Here is a 13,876-nt window from a genome sequence, read left to right as displayed (position 1 = left end):
GTGAAGACACGCTCTGCTTCATAGGGAATGCAGGCTTGCATGTTTTTCGATTCGCCTTCTACAGTTCTCTGCCCAAGTCTGACCCACAGCGGCACAATCTCCAACACAGATTGGGCAAGGAGGCAGGTCCCGAATTTACCCTAACTGGGGCAGGGGATCGAACCCTGTGCAGTTGGCACCAACCTGATCCACACCAGACGTCCAACCAGCCCCTCCCAAGAAGTCTGAGTTACCGTGGCAACATGCACTTTTCCATGCATGATATAGTCCAGAGCTGTGGATAGTGATGGTAGAAGCATTCTTTCCATCACATGGCTGACCAGGAATCTCTCCCACTCTTACTGCCGGCCACTAGCATGTGTTGGAGGGATTTGCAGGTTGATACTCGACATGTTTGGCCGCTCTACGAACGCATCTTCCGCGGCCGTCAAGTCCTGGGGTGGGACTCGAACTCGGAGCTTCTGGCACAGAGGCAGGGACGCTCCCCACTGCGCCACAAGAATTCCATTTGGTAATTCTTAACTAAGTGAGATGAGGCAAATGCACATGGGATACAGGGTAATTTGATAAGGTGGATTCAAAATTGGCTTAGTTGTAGGAGACAGAGGGTGATGACAGAAGGATGCTTTAGTGACTGGAAGCCCGTGTCCAGTGGCGTACCACAGGGTTCTGTGCTGGGTCCCCTATTATTTGTCAATTATATAAATGACACAGATGACTATGTGGGGGGTAGGATTAGTAAGTTTGCGGATGACATAAAGATTGGCCGGGTGGTTAACAGTGAGGTTGAGTGTCTTGGATACAGGAAGATATAGACAGGATGGTCAAGTGGGCAGATAAGTGGCAGATGGAATTTAACCCTGAAAAGTGTGAGGTGATACACTTTGGAAGGAGTAATTTGACAAGGAAGTATTCAATGAACGCATGGCACTAGGAAGTTCTGAGGAACAAAGGGACCTTGGCATGTGTGTCCATAGATCTCTGAAGGCGGAGGGGCATGTTAGTGGGGTGGTGAAAAAGGCATATAGGACACTTGCCTTTATCAATCGAGGCATAGATTACAAAAGTAGGGAGGTCATGTTGGAGTTGTTTAGAACCTTGGTGAGGCCACAGCTGGAGTAGTGTGCGCAGTTCTGGTCGCCACATTATAGGAAGGATGTGATTGCACAGGAGTGGGTGCAGAGGAGATTCACCTGGGATGAAACATTTAAGTTGTGAAGAGAGGTCGGATAGATTTGGGTTGTTTTCTTTGGAGCAGAGAAGACTGAGGGGCGACCTGATCGAGGTGTACAAGATTATGAGGGGCATGGACAGGATGGATAGGGAGCAGCTGTTCCCCTTAGTTGAAGGGTCAGTCACAAGGGGACATAAGTTCAAGGTGAGGGGCAGGAAGTTTAGGGGGGATGTGATGAAAAACTTTTTTACCCAGAGGGTGGTGACGGTCTGGAATGCGCTGCCTGGGAGGGTGGTGGAGGCGGGTTGCCTCACATCCTTTAAAAAGTACCCGGATGAGCACTTGGCTCATCATAACATTCAAGGCTATAGGCCAAGTGCTGGTAAATGGGATTAGGTAGGTAGGTCAGGTGTTTCTCACATGTCGGTGCAGACTCGATGGGCCGAAGGGTCTCTTCTGCACTGTGACATTCTGTGAAAGTCCTGAAACATAACACCGACCATATCCAGGAGATAGTTATGGTGTTAGCACGTAAGAAACAGTGACAAAGTCCTGGAGAAGTCATTTCATTCAGCAGCGAGGGCCAGTTATTCAATGAGCTTTTATACTACACACTGCTGCAAGGACACTGGGATCCACTGATTCAAAAGCCAGCTGGGCCAGAGTAAAGGCTTGGACCCCCGAAGGCCCCTATCAGGCTGGCGGGCTTTTTAAAGTTATTTTTTGAAGGAATTCCCCATTAGAGGGGGGCACTGAGGGGGTAACATGTTTACCTTTTCTCTGATTGCCCGCTGGTGGCAGGGGACTATTGCCAGTGGGAAATGGGAGCAGGCCACACCTTTCACCCAACTCAATAGCGGTGATTTTCCAACGCGTGATCTCAGTGGGTGAATGTTCTCCGCTCATTAACACACACTTCATAAGACCATAAGACATAGGAGCAGAAATTAGGCCATTCGGCCCATCGAGTCTGCTCCGCCATTCGATCATGGCTGATAAGTTTCTCAACCCCATTCTCCCGCCTTCTCCCCGTAACCTTTGATCCCCTTACCAATCATGAACCTATCCACCTCGGTCTTAAATACACTCAATGACCTGGCCTCCACAGCCTTCTGTGGCAATGAATTCCATGGATTCACCACTCTCTGGCTAAAGAAGTTTCTCCTCATCTCTGTTCTAAAAGGTCTTCCCTTTACTCTGAGGCTGTGCCCTCGGGTCCTACTAATGGAAACATCTTCCCCACATCCACTCTATCCAGGCCTTTCAGTATTCTGTAAGTTTCAATCAGATCCCCCCTCATCCTTCTAAACTCCATCGAGTATAGACCCAGAGTCCTCATACGTTCCTCATATGTTAAGCCTTTCATTCCTGGGATCGTTCTCGTGAACCTCCTCTGGACCCTCTCCAGGGCCAGAACATCCTTCCTGAGATACAGGGCACTCAGATAACGTACTCGCTGCTGTTGCCATTGAAAAGACATCAGTTGGAATTTTCCCGGCAGGATCTTTCGGTCTTGCCGAAGGAAACGGACTTTTGAATGGCCTGCTGCATTTTCCAGCCATGCTCCCACTGCTACCTGACCGGAAAATTCCGCCCATAGAATCAAACAGCGCAGGTGGAGGCCATTCAACCCATTGTGGCTATGCCAGCTCTTTGAAGGACCTACCCAATTACTCCCACTCTGTTCCTCTTTCGCAATAGGCCTGCAAATCCTTCCATTCAAGTAGCTATCCCATTCGCCATTGGAAGCTACCATTGAATTTGTTTCCAACGCTCTTTCAGACAGTATATTCCAGATCCTCAGAGCCCGCTAAGAAATAAAATAATTCTCATTTCCCCTCTGGTTCTTTGTCATTTATCTTTATACGAGGATGTTGCCAGGGCTGGAAAATTGCAGCTATGAGGGAAGATTGGATAGGCTGGGGTTGTTCTCCTTGGAACAGAGGAGGCTGAGGGGAGATTTGATTGAGATGTACAGAATAGTGAGGGGCCTAGATAGAGTGGATGGGAAGGACCTATTTACCTTAGCAAAGAGATCAGTGACTGGGGAGCATAGATTTAAAGTGATTGGTAGGAAGATTAAAGGGGAGATGAGGAAGCTTTTTCACCTAGAGGGTTGTGGGGGTCTGGAACTCACTGCCTGAAAGGGTAGTAGAGGCAGAAACCCTCAACTCATTTAAAAGATGTCTGGATATTCACCTGTGGAGAGAGAGTAAGCTGCTGGGTCAAAATCCTGGAACTCCCCCCCTAACAGCACTGTGGGTGTACCTACAGCACATGGACTGCAGCAGTTCAAGGAGGCAGCTCACCACCACCTTCTCGAGGGCAATTAGGGATGGGCAATAGACGCTGGCCTAGCCAGTAACGCCCACATCCCATGAATAAATTTAACAAAACAAATTACCGAGGAAGCTGGAAATTGGAAATAAAAGCATGAAGTTCTGGAAATATTCAGCAGGTCTGGCAGCAACTGTGGAGAGTCGAAAATGACTCTTCTTCAGAACTGAAGGGAGGTGGGAATGTAATGGGTTTTATGCTGTTGACGGGGTAGTGGGGGCAGGAAGAACAACAAGGAAGGTCTGGGATACAGGAGAGGGCGGGAGAGATTGAATGACAAAGATGTCACGAAATAAAAAGCAAATGGAGTGGTAATGGCTGTACTAAAGAAACAAAATATTTGTCCGGAGTGAGTGTGAATAGCAGAATAATTCCGAAAGCAAAAAGTGCCTAATAGGAAGATGAGGTGCTGTTCCTTGAGTATGCATTAGGCTTCACTGGAACACTGCAGCAGGCCGAGGTCAGAAATGTGTGAGAGACAGGAAAGTGGTTAATTCAAATGGCAAGCAACCAGAAGCTTTGGGTTATGCAAAGTGATCACCCAGTCTACGTAGAGGAGACCACATTGTGAGCAGCGAATACTGTGTACTAAATTGGAAGAAGTACAAGTGAATTTACCACTTCAGCTGGAAGGAGTGTTTGGGGCCTTCCCAGAAGGTAAACAGTTCGGACCAGTACACTTATTTCCCAATTTTACTGGTGTTCCGTTTTAAGGTATACTAGACCAGTTTTCTTATTTAACCAGTTTTTACTGTTTTTTTCCCTTCTGGGTTGGACGGTGAGGAGGTTTTTTAATTTTTAAAGGGTCAGTTTAACGTCAGTTTTATAACACAAAGAATGCCTTTGTTGTTCTGATATTTCAAGGAGAATAGAAATTTATGACTATAAATATCCTGTTTGTACTGAGTGCTGTTTATGTACATGTTTAATGTTAAATAAATTTGTTTGCTGGTCTAGAGGTGGAGCCATAGTATCATAGACCTTCCACCTTCTGAAGTCAAGGAGATCATGTGGCGAAATGTGATATAGTCCAGTAAGCTGCAATGTACTGGTAAAGGGTTCCCTGTTTGATTTCTGGGCTCATCACATTTACCGAGATATTAGGCAGCAAAGGACACTCTTTGAGGTGCAAGGTCTACATATGGGGCACTCAGTGACATTGAATCCAAGGGAAATATCTAACATTTAAAACTCCCAAAAAATAGAAACAGGAAGCACAATCGCCAGAAAAATGCCGTTCTAATTCGAACAAAGTGGGCAGTACAGATTTTTTTTAAAAAGGCATTTAATTATAAAGGCATCAGTTTATATACTCTGGCCTTGGCATGATGGGCTGAATGGCCTCCATCTTTAATGTAAATCATTCTAATTCAATTAATTGCAGTTGAACTAAGACGGTAGGTTGTAAGACGTAAGTTGTGCAGATGGAAGCACGAAGTTACAAAGGGACAGAGGCGGATTTAATGAGCGGGTTGAGCTGTAGCAGATGGAGTTCAACGTGGGGAAGTGTGAAGTCATCCACTTCGCGTTCAAGACGACAAAACCAGAATGAGAGGAGCGAAGTGATTTGGGTGTCCACGTCCACAAATTATTTAGAGGTCACAGCCAAAAGGTAATCAAGAAGGCTAATGAAATGTTGGCCTTTATCTCAAGCGAGCTGGATACAAAGGAGAGGAAGCAATGCTTCAGTTATATATAGAGTCAAAACGATAAGATTCTATTTGAGAAGTCAGTTTGCAAAGAATCAATGCTTTGAAACTCTAGAAGAAAAAAAATCATTATGAATTTCCAAGAAACAATCTAACTACACTCTTGACAGTGGTTAAAAAAAGTTAAATAAACATTTTTCAAACACAGCCAGACATGAAGCCCCAGTGCTCTCATAGAGATCTTAGAGGGGTGCACTCACAATATCTAAAAGCAGTTGCCAAAGAGGGTTTGACATTTACTCTCCCCCCGACCCCCCGCTACTGCAAGTACTCGATCGAATGCTTAGCTGGACCTCAAAGCAAGAACTGACCCTCCTCTGCATGTGGAGAGAGCTGGGACCAATCCACGAGAATGACGGAGGGTCAAAATAATTCTGAGTCAAAAATTTACAAAAGGCCCAAAAGATCTCATCTTGGAGATCAGGTAACGGTTATAAAGCCAACAAAACCTTGCCCTTGTGACTTAGGACACCATTTGATCCACCAGTGAAACAACTGCCTTATATCAGCCCTGAATTGCAACGCGGAATTTGGGAAGCTCATCAGCTTTTTTTGGCAATGTTGGTTTTTGCTCAAACTATGATTACAGCAGTTGTCAGAAAGGTCATCAACTTGAAATGTTAACTCTGTTTCTCTCTCTCTCTCCACAGAGACTGCCTGACCGGCTGCCCATTTCCAGCATCTTTTGTTTTTAATTTCAGACTTCAGCATCTTTGCTTTTGCATAGCTTGATTAAATTTAAAAATCTCATTGTGGAGATTTATTTTCCACAGTGTCATTCAGGAAACAAACGTGCATTTTAAATGGTTAGGCACCTGAGCACGGGTACATAGTTTGACGGCTTTGGTTGTTGCTAAAGCTGTGCACGCACAGTTGTAATGTTTTTCTCTGCCACGTCATTGCGAGTAACAGAACAGGCAGCGGTCAGGAGCAGAGATGCTTATCACACAGTTATTGGAGTTGCAGGGCAGTATTTAACAACTTCTTCTTCTTGTAAGGTATTGAAAGAAAAGCTTCCAAAAACAAAAAAAAAAATCAAGGAAGCAAAATTGAAAATTGACCCATGACAAAAAAAAACGATGTTCAATATTGCCATGCAGAAAATCGGATGCCTGTTTACCTACACCACAACAGTGACATCTCAGCTGCTAAAGAAAATGAAAAATTCCGATTAGCAGCCTGGCAAACATTTAACAAGTGGGATAATCCATACTGAGGATTTTAGATGCTAAACTGTGACAGCAAAGTTCACGAGTCTTTAATTATTAAGGCCTTAAAAGAACAATGAAATTGTAACATTCAGGAAAAAAAAATCCTCAGTTTGCAGCTTCTAATTATACTTTAAAAAAAATATTCAGCCTATTTCTACCACTGGAAATTATTCCTCAGGAACATATCAGGACGATTGAAGAAAATATTGCCACAAGAACGAAAATGCTTTCTAGCAGAGTGACATTATTGGATTTCTGCATGTGTGCATGAGCAGACAGGTATCAGCGGTCATCTTGTGTTGACAGGAGACACAGTGTAGTTTAACATAGGTGCAGTATTTCAAAATATACCGCAACAGAGGCTAATAGCTGGAAATCAGTTTATTTAGTCACAACAGGTATAAACATGAGTGATTTATTCCAGCTAATTGTCAAATATCAGGCATAATAAAAAGCATTTTTAGTTTTACAGGACTCAATGACTTAAAAAAAAGGTGAAGTAACAGGACAAGAGTCTAAGAAGTGTAAAACTGACAAATGCACAATCCCTTCTGTAGAAAAAGTGAGGTAGACAAATAGATTTCATTCCATGCAGGTTAGACGCCTTTCTTGGTTCACATGATTCTGTTATTTTCCAGTCTTTGGGAAGTAAATATTCCACCTAAAAGGTAATTAACCATAGGCATCCCTCTCCATTAGAGATGGACAATGGGTTATATATAGCTCGAGGGGCACCACTCCACAAGCATGGGGCAGGACGAGGAGGCAGGCATCTGTGAACTATCGCACCTAAAGATTTGTACAGAAAACAACCAACAGTTAAAGGGACTATCCTTTTCTTTGGTTTCAATAGGGATTCCTTAATAAAAACAAATCCAGTTTGGCTGAGAAGACAGCAGTGTGATCAGTCGCTTCAGTTTCAGCATTCCTCCAGTTTCTGTAAGTACCTGTGCCTATTGTCTGTGGTGCTCAGCTACTTTAGTATGAGCCTCCTTTCTGCTTTTGCAATGACATCAGCAGCCTTATTGTTGAGCTCTCTGCATTCCTTCAAAATATCTGTGTATCAAAAATAAGGAAAAGGCCAGTCAGAACTATTCAACAAAATAACTGAGCTTTTAAAAAGAATACTGTGCCGAGCTACACGTGAAAATGGAATAAGGTACTCCAACACCAAAAATTGCACAGTAGCTCAAACAACTGGTGAGAATCCTTACTATAAAAGTGCTCAACAGCTTCATCAGACTGAGTTTTCCACATTGGTTTGAGCTCCCAGTAACTGTCCTCAACCCATTTCTTAGGACCAGGTAGTTCACCAACAGGACCACTGCTGCACATTTCTGAAAATAAGAACAAACTTTAATTTATATAGCGCCTTTCACAACCTCAGGATGTCGCAGACTACTTCACAGTCAACCACAGTGTGTCGTCACTGCTGTGATGTAGGAAACACGGCAGCCAATTTGCCCACAGCAAGCTCCCACAAACAGCAAATGTTGGTTGGGAGATTAATATTGGTGAACTCCCCTGCTATTCCTTGTTAGGGGGAATACAGTAAGAATTTATTGAAAGAGAATTACTTAGAATCTCCAGGCAGACAGTGCCATCAAGTACATTAACAGTCAAGGGTTACCAGATGAACTTTGCACACCCTTAGGGCCTGCAATCACCAGAAAGACCCTGGGAACTAGACTGGAGACGGAGGATAAAAACAGAATAGATTAAGTGTGCTCGTCAACTGATAAGGTACCAGCTTAGGTAGGGGGAGAAGGCTCTGCCTGGGTGAAGGCTCAACAATGCTCTTGTCAGTGATGTATAAATAAGCAGTGTACTTGTAATTTGGTACAGTGCTACCTCAAGATGCTTTGCGGTGGTTCTCTCCTTGCAATAGCTCGAATAAACGATCGTAACCAGTACCTGAGCCTCCTGTGGTTTGTTTGTCAAAGATACCACAACAGGGGATTAATATTGGTGAACTCCCCTGCTCTTCCTCATATGACGTTGAGAGATTTTTTACACCACTCGTGAGGGCAGACGGGGCTCTGATTTAATGTCACAGCCAAAAGACGGCATCTCCGACACTGCGCTGAGGCATCAGCCTGGATCTTATGGTTGAAGCTGTGGAGTTTTTGTGACTGAGAAGTGAGAGTACTACTCATTGAGCCACAGCTGATAACGCAAATTGTTTAAATGTATTACATGATGGCTAAATGATTCCTTTTCTATTTGGTCAACCCTTTGGAATTGCTCGGGGTATGTTTGGAGGATAAAATGATACGTGATACTGTGGAGCTACAATGCCAACTGATGGTTACAGATTCCAACTATAGAAATTACCGGGACCAACTTTACATAGAGAATTCCCATTCTACCAGCTTGTGAAGGCATTTTCAATGATAAACACTCATGTAAAATGTGTTACCAAAACTCATCACAACAGTAAGTGAGGTTTGTGGGCAGAAAGTGTGCTCACACAACAGTAGCAATTTGCATTTATATAGCACCTTTAATGTAGTAAACATCCCAAGACTCTTCACAAGAGAGCTATCAAACAAGACTTTTAGTACAACGTTAGTCCATCTTCTGCAGTATTACATCCAGGCAGACATGAGTCATGGAATATTCTCCACTTGCCTAGATGAGTGCAGCTCCAACAACACTCAAGGAGCTCAATACGGTCCAAGACAAAGCAGCCCACTCAATCGGTAACACATCCACCACCTCCGACATTCACTCCCTCCACCACCGACACACCATGGCAGCAGTGTGTACCATCTACAAGATGCACTGCAGTAACTCACCAATGCTCCTTCAACACCTTCCAAACCCATGACCTCTTCCACCTAGAAGGACAAGGGCAGCAGATGCACAGGAATACCACCGCCTGCAAGTTCCCCTCCAAGTTGCACGCCATCCTGTCTTAGAGCCTTATCCCTGTTCCTTCACTGTCACTGAGTCAAAATCCTGGAACTCCCTCCCTAACAGCGCTGTGGGTGTACCTACAGCACATGGACTGCAGCGGTTCAAGAAGGCAGCTCACCACCACCTTCTCATGGGCAATTAGGAATGGGCAACAAATGCTGGCCTAGCCACACCCCATGAAAGAATAAAGAAAAAGACTCAGAATCTCAACCCAAATATAGTGTTCAGGTGAAGCAGGGTTACAGGATGGACGGCAAGTGAACCAGAGTGTGTAGACATAAAACAGATAGAAACGATGACTGAATTATATTTCCATTATAAATTCCTATATTTATATTTATAATAGGAAATGCTTTGTAAACTTGTCACACCACAGTTATGCTCTTTCAACAAGAAATGGCACTGTGGGATGTTAATGCAGACATAAGATTTTTAACAGTTATATAGATAACTACAGTTCTCTGTTAGGAATATGGTATCGTGCCTCCTTGAATTCTAGTCCCAGGCATTCTCCCAAAATTATTCTTCTGCAATTAACTTTGGTTATTGCAGGATTCCTAGATTTAGGACTTTGGCTTCACTCTAAATCTTAATCACCAAAACCTGGATCATAGGACAACATGAAAGGTGTTCTACTGTAATCCAAACTCAGCAGAGGATTCAGTTCATAGGATATGTGGCTGTTTATGGAAATAGTCGTCAATTTGATGAAAAGTGTTGTAAGGCAGGGAGCTCAAACTGAAATAATTTCTGGCAGGAGGAGGAGCAAATAACACCTACAGACCAAACAGAGCAATTAAAGCTTAACATGAAAATAAATAGGAGGCAAATGGCAACATGCTGGACATAAGAACCCACATAAAGATTTGGGGCTGGTGCTGGCAAAAGTTGACAGTAAAGGAAACGTGATGGCATTGGCATGAGGCTGAAGAAGCTTTGAGGGAACAGTAGCGTCGTGGTAATAAGACCATAAGACATAGGAGCAGAAATTAGGCCATTCGGCCCATCGAGTCTGCTCCGCCATTCAATCATGGCTGATAAATTTCTCAACCCCATTCTCCCGTCTTCTCCCCGTAACCTTTGATCCCCTTACCAATCAAGAACCTATCTCGGTCTTAAATACACTCAATGACCTGGCCTCCACAGCCTTCTGTGGCAATGAATTCCATAGATTCACCACTCTCTGGCTAAAGAAGTTTCTCCTCATCTCTGTTCTAAAAGGTCTTCCCTTTACTCTGAGGCTGTGCCCCCGGGTCCTAGTCTCTCCTACTAATGGAAACATCTTCACCACGTCCACTCTATCCAGGCCTTTCAGTATTCTGTAAGTTTCAATAATGTTAACAGGCTGGTAACCCAGAGGCTGGGTCTCACGCTCCAGAGACCCGGTGCAGGATTTTTCGCTTGGCATGTGGATGCGTGCCCGACATGCCCGAGTATTAAATTGCGTGCGATGACGTTGGGCGGAGCATTCGGATGTCATCGTGCACTCGTGCAATATTACGAGGCCTATTAAGGCCATTAATAGTAGTCATTAAGAGCCATTTTTCGCTGCCCGTCCAACCTTAAGGTTGGCAGGTGGGCGAATTGGCCAGGCAGCCTTTGGATTTTTGAGGGAGCCTCATCCACGGGCGGGATGGGCTTTCTGAGATTAATTTTAAAAAATGTTTTGATAGAATTTTTATTATCTATATGTTCAGGTGAGTGAGTCCGACGTGGGCACATTTTTTTTCAGAACTTCATAATCTTTATTTTTGTTTTTAAAATTCTTCAGTTCCCTGAGGCAGCCGCCCACCGCCCTGAAAATCCTGCCCCCGAGTTCCAATCCCACCACGGCAGCTGAGGAAGTTTAAATTCATTACACGAATCTGAAATAAAAATCTAGTCTCATTATTAATGATCACCAAACTACCGGATTGCTGTAAAAACTGAAATTTGCTGTCCTTACCAGGTCTGGCCAATACGTGACTCCAGACCCACAGTAATGTGGTTGACTCTTATGCCCTCTGAAAGGGCCTAGCAAACCACTCAGCTGTGTCAAACTGCGACAGAGAAGTAGAAGAATAAGAATAAAACTGGCACCACCCTACCTCAACCTAGGAAATGACAAAGACATACAGACCAGTCAACCATGCAAAGTTCCCCTTACTAACATCGGAGATGTGTTAAAATTGGGAGAGCTGTCCCACAGACTAGTTAATTGATAGTTTTACACAGTCACGCTTATTAAACCATACCTTGCAGACAATACCCCAGATCCATTGCCATGTTGGTGGGATGTTAGTAGGACAGATCGGCCAGAGCTGGTGGCACAATGATATATAGTCAGGAGAGGGTGGTCCTGAGACTCCTCAACGTTGACCCTAGACCCCATGAAGTCTCAAGGTATCAAGTCAAACGTGGGCAAGGAAACCTCCTACTGATTACCACCCTCCCTCAGCTGATAGATCCTCCATGTTGAACACCACTTGGAAGAAGCACTGAAGGTAACAAAGCACAGAATGTACTCTGGATGGGGGCGTCAATGTCCATCAAGTGTGGCTCGGTAGCGGCACTACTGACCGACCTGACCGAGTCCTGAGGGACATATCTGCCAGACTGGGCTTGCAATGGGTGGTGAGGGAACTGCCAAGAGGGAAAAATCTACTTCAGCTCCCCTCCACCAATCTATCTGTCACAGATGCATCTGTCCATGACAGTATAGGTAGGAGTCACCACTGCACAGCGGACAAATCCCATCTTCATGTCGAGGATACCTTCCATCATGTTGTGTGGCATTACCAGAGTTAAATGGGATAGATTCAGAACAGATCCTAGCAGCTAAGAGTTGGGCATCCATGAGGCACTATCAGCAGCAGCAGCAGAACTGTATTCAACCACAGTCTGTAACCTCCTAACCTGGCATATCCCTCACTCAACCATTACTATAAAGCCAAGGGATCAACCCTGGTTCAATGAGGAGTGCAGGAGAGCATGCCAGGCGCAGCAACAGGCATAACTAAATATAAAGCTTCAACCTGGTGAAGCTACAACATGACTAAATGCATGCTAAGCAGCAGAAGCAGCAGGCTATCGGCAGAGCTAAGTGATCCCACAACCAATGGATCAAATCAAAGGTCTACATTCCTGTCACATCCAGTTGTAAATGGTGGTGGACAATTTAACAAAAGGAGGAGGCTCCACGAACATTCCCATCTTCAATGATGGCAGGCAAAAAAAAAGGCTAAAGCGTTTGCAAACATCTTCAACCAGAAGTGCCGAGAAGTGCCCATCACAGAAGTCAGTCTTCAGCCAATTTGATTCACTCCAAGTGATATCAAGAAGTGACTGAGAGCACTGGATACAGCAAAGCAAATGGGGTCCTACAACGAGGCAATGAGGAGAAGCAGTACTGTCATAAAAATAAATTGGTAATTGTGAGACTGATTAGTGACCAGCCAGGCTGAATTCTATAAACAAAAAATGTTCAAGCTAAGCTTGTTCTAAGTTTTAAGGAAGAAAATGACGAGGGACACTCAAATTGTTTGCAAACCATCCTAAGTGGCAAAAGTATGGACAAAGAGGTTGTCACTTTGTGATTAAGATCTACTGCATTTTCACAAGCAGATCCAGTGTGAAGAGTATGTTATGATGTTGTAACATGAATTATGCCCTTGTGCATAAATTCATAAAGTTATGTAAAGCTCATGATGATAGTTTCATTCCTCTCTTTATAACTATGGTTAGGAGCGAGAGAAATTGGAGGCAACATGAATTGATGTGCCCTCACTTTAAGAGGGAGACGGCGACGTAGTGGTTGTGTCACTGGACTAGTAATCCCGAGGCCCAGGCTAATGTTCTGGAGTACATAGATTCAAATTCCACCATGGCAGCTGGTGGAATATAAAATTCAATTAACAAATCACAGTAATGGTGACAATTATGACAGTAATGTTAACAATAAAATGATTGATTGTTGTAAAAACCCATCTGCTCTCCCTACCTGGTCTGGCCTACATGCGACTCCAGGCCCACAGCAATGTTGTTGACTCCTCTAAAATGGCCCAGCAAGTGACTCATTTCGAGGACAATTAGGGATGGGCAATTGCTGGCCTTGCCAGCGACACCCACATCCCATGAAAGAGTAAGGAAAAACCCCCAAGGAAGTGGGTTTATAGATCCCACCGCTTATGTATGTCCAAGGTGATCTGTCCTCACCATTTACGTTGTAGAGAAACATGCACTCTGACCTGCAAAGGTCACCTGTGGCAGTCAAAGGCTTCAACTAAACAACTGGCTTCTTTCAGGCTACCCTGGCTGACATCAGCAAATTAGCTGCTCCACAGCACACGTTGAGTCACTGATGGTTCATCAGCCAAGAAATTGACCATCAGCCCCTTGAGAGAAATAAACTGGCAGCAGGAAAGGGCCCCACATCATAAGTCGATGGCCCTGAATTCTTATGTTTGAGGCCTCACTGATGGAACTCCTGGATACATGGGAGCTCCTTTCAACACTGCCGTGGCATTCATGGATAGGAAGGGGTTTCC

At 44.3% G+C, this 13,876-nt stretch overlaps 1 protein-coding gene across 2 annotated transcripts in view; it reads right to left on the bottom strand.

Moving 5' to 3' along the window:
* Positions 1-6,778: 6,778 nt before the first annotated feature.
* The window catches only part of lrrc61 (leucine rich repeat containing 61), a 29,615-nt gene continuing 22,517 nt past the window's right edge, over positions 6,779-13,876 (bottom strand). For both annotated transcript variants that reach the window (XM_078532263.1, XM_078532264.1), the window contains exons 8-9: positions 7,646-7,768; positions 6,779-7,487 (exon numbers count right to left, since the gene is read on the bottom strand). In XM_078532263.1, coding sequence (XP_078388389.1) covers positions 7,405-7,487; positions 7,646-7,768 — 206 coding nt within the window. In that variant the 3' untranslated portion in view covers positions 6,779-7,404. The remainder of the gene's footprint in view (positions 7,488-7,645; positions 7,769-13,876) is intronic.

The sequence above is a fragment of the Cetorhinus maximus genome, chromosome 30, assembly GCF_964194155.1.
Source record: "Cetorhinus maximus chromosome 30, sCetMax3.hap1.1, whole genome shotgun sequence".
Taxonomy (NCBI): domain Eukaryota; kingdom Metazoa; phylum Chordata; class Chondrichthyes; order Lamniformes; family Cetorhinidae; genus Cetorhinus; species Cetorhinus maximus.
The sequence above is the reverse complement of the archived record's forward strand: the minus strand, read 5'-3'. Positions and strand labels throughout refer to the sequence as shown.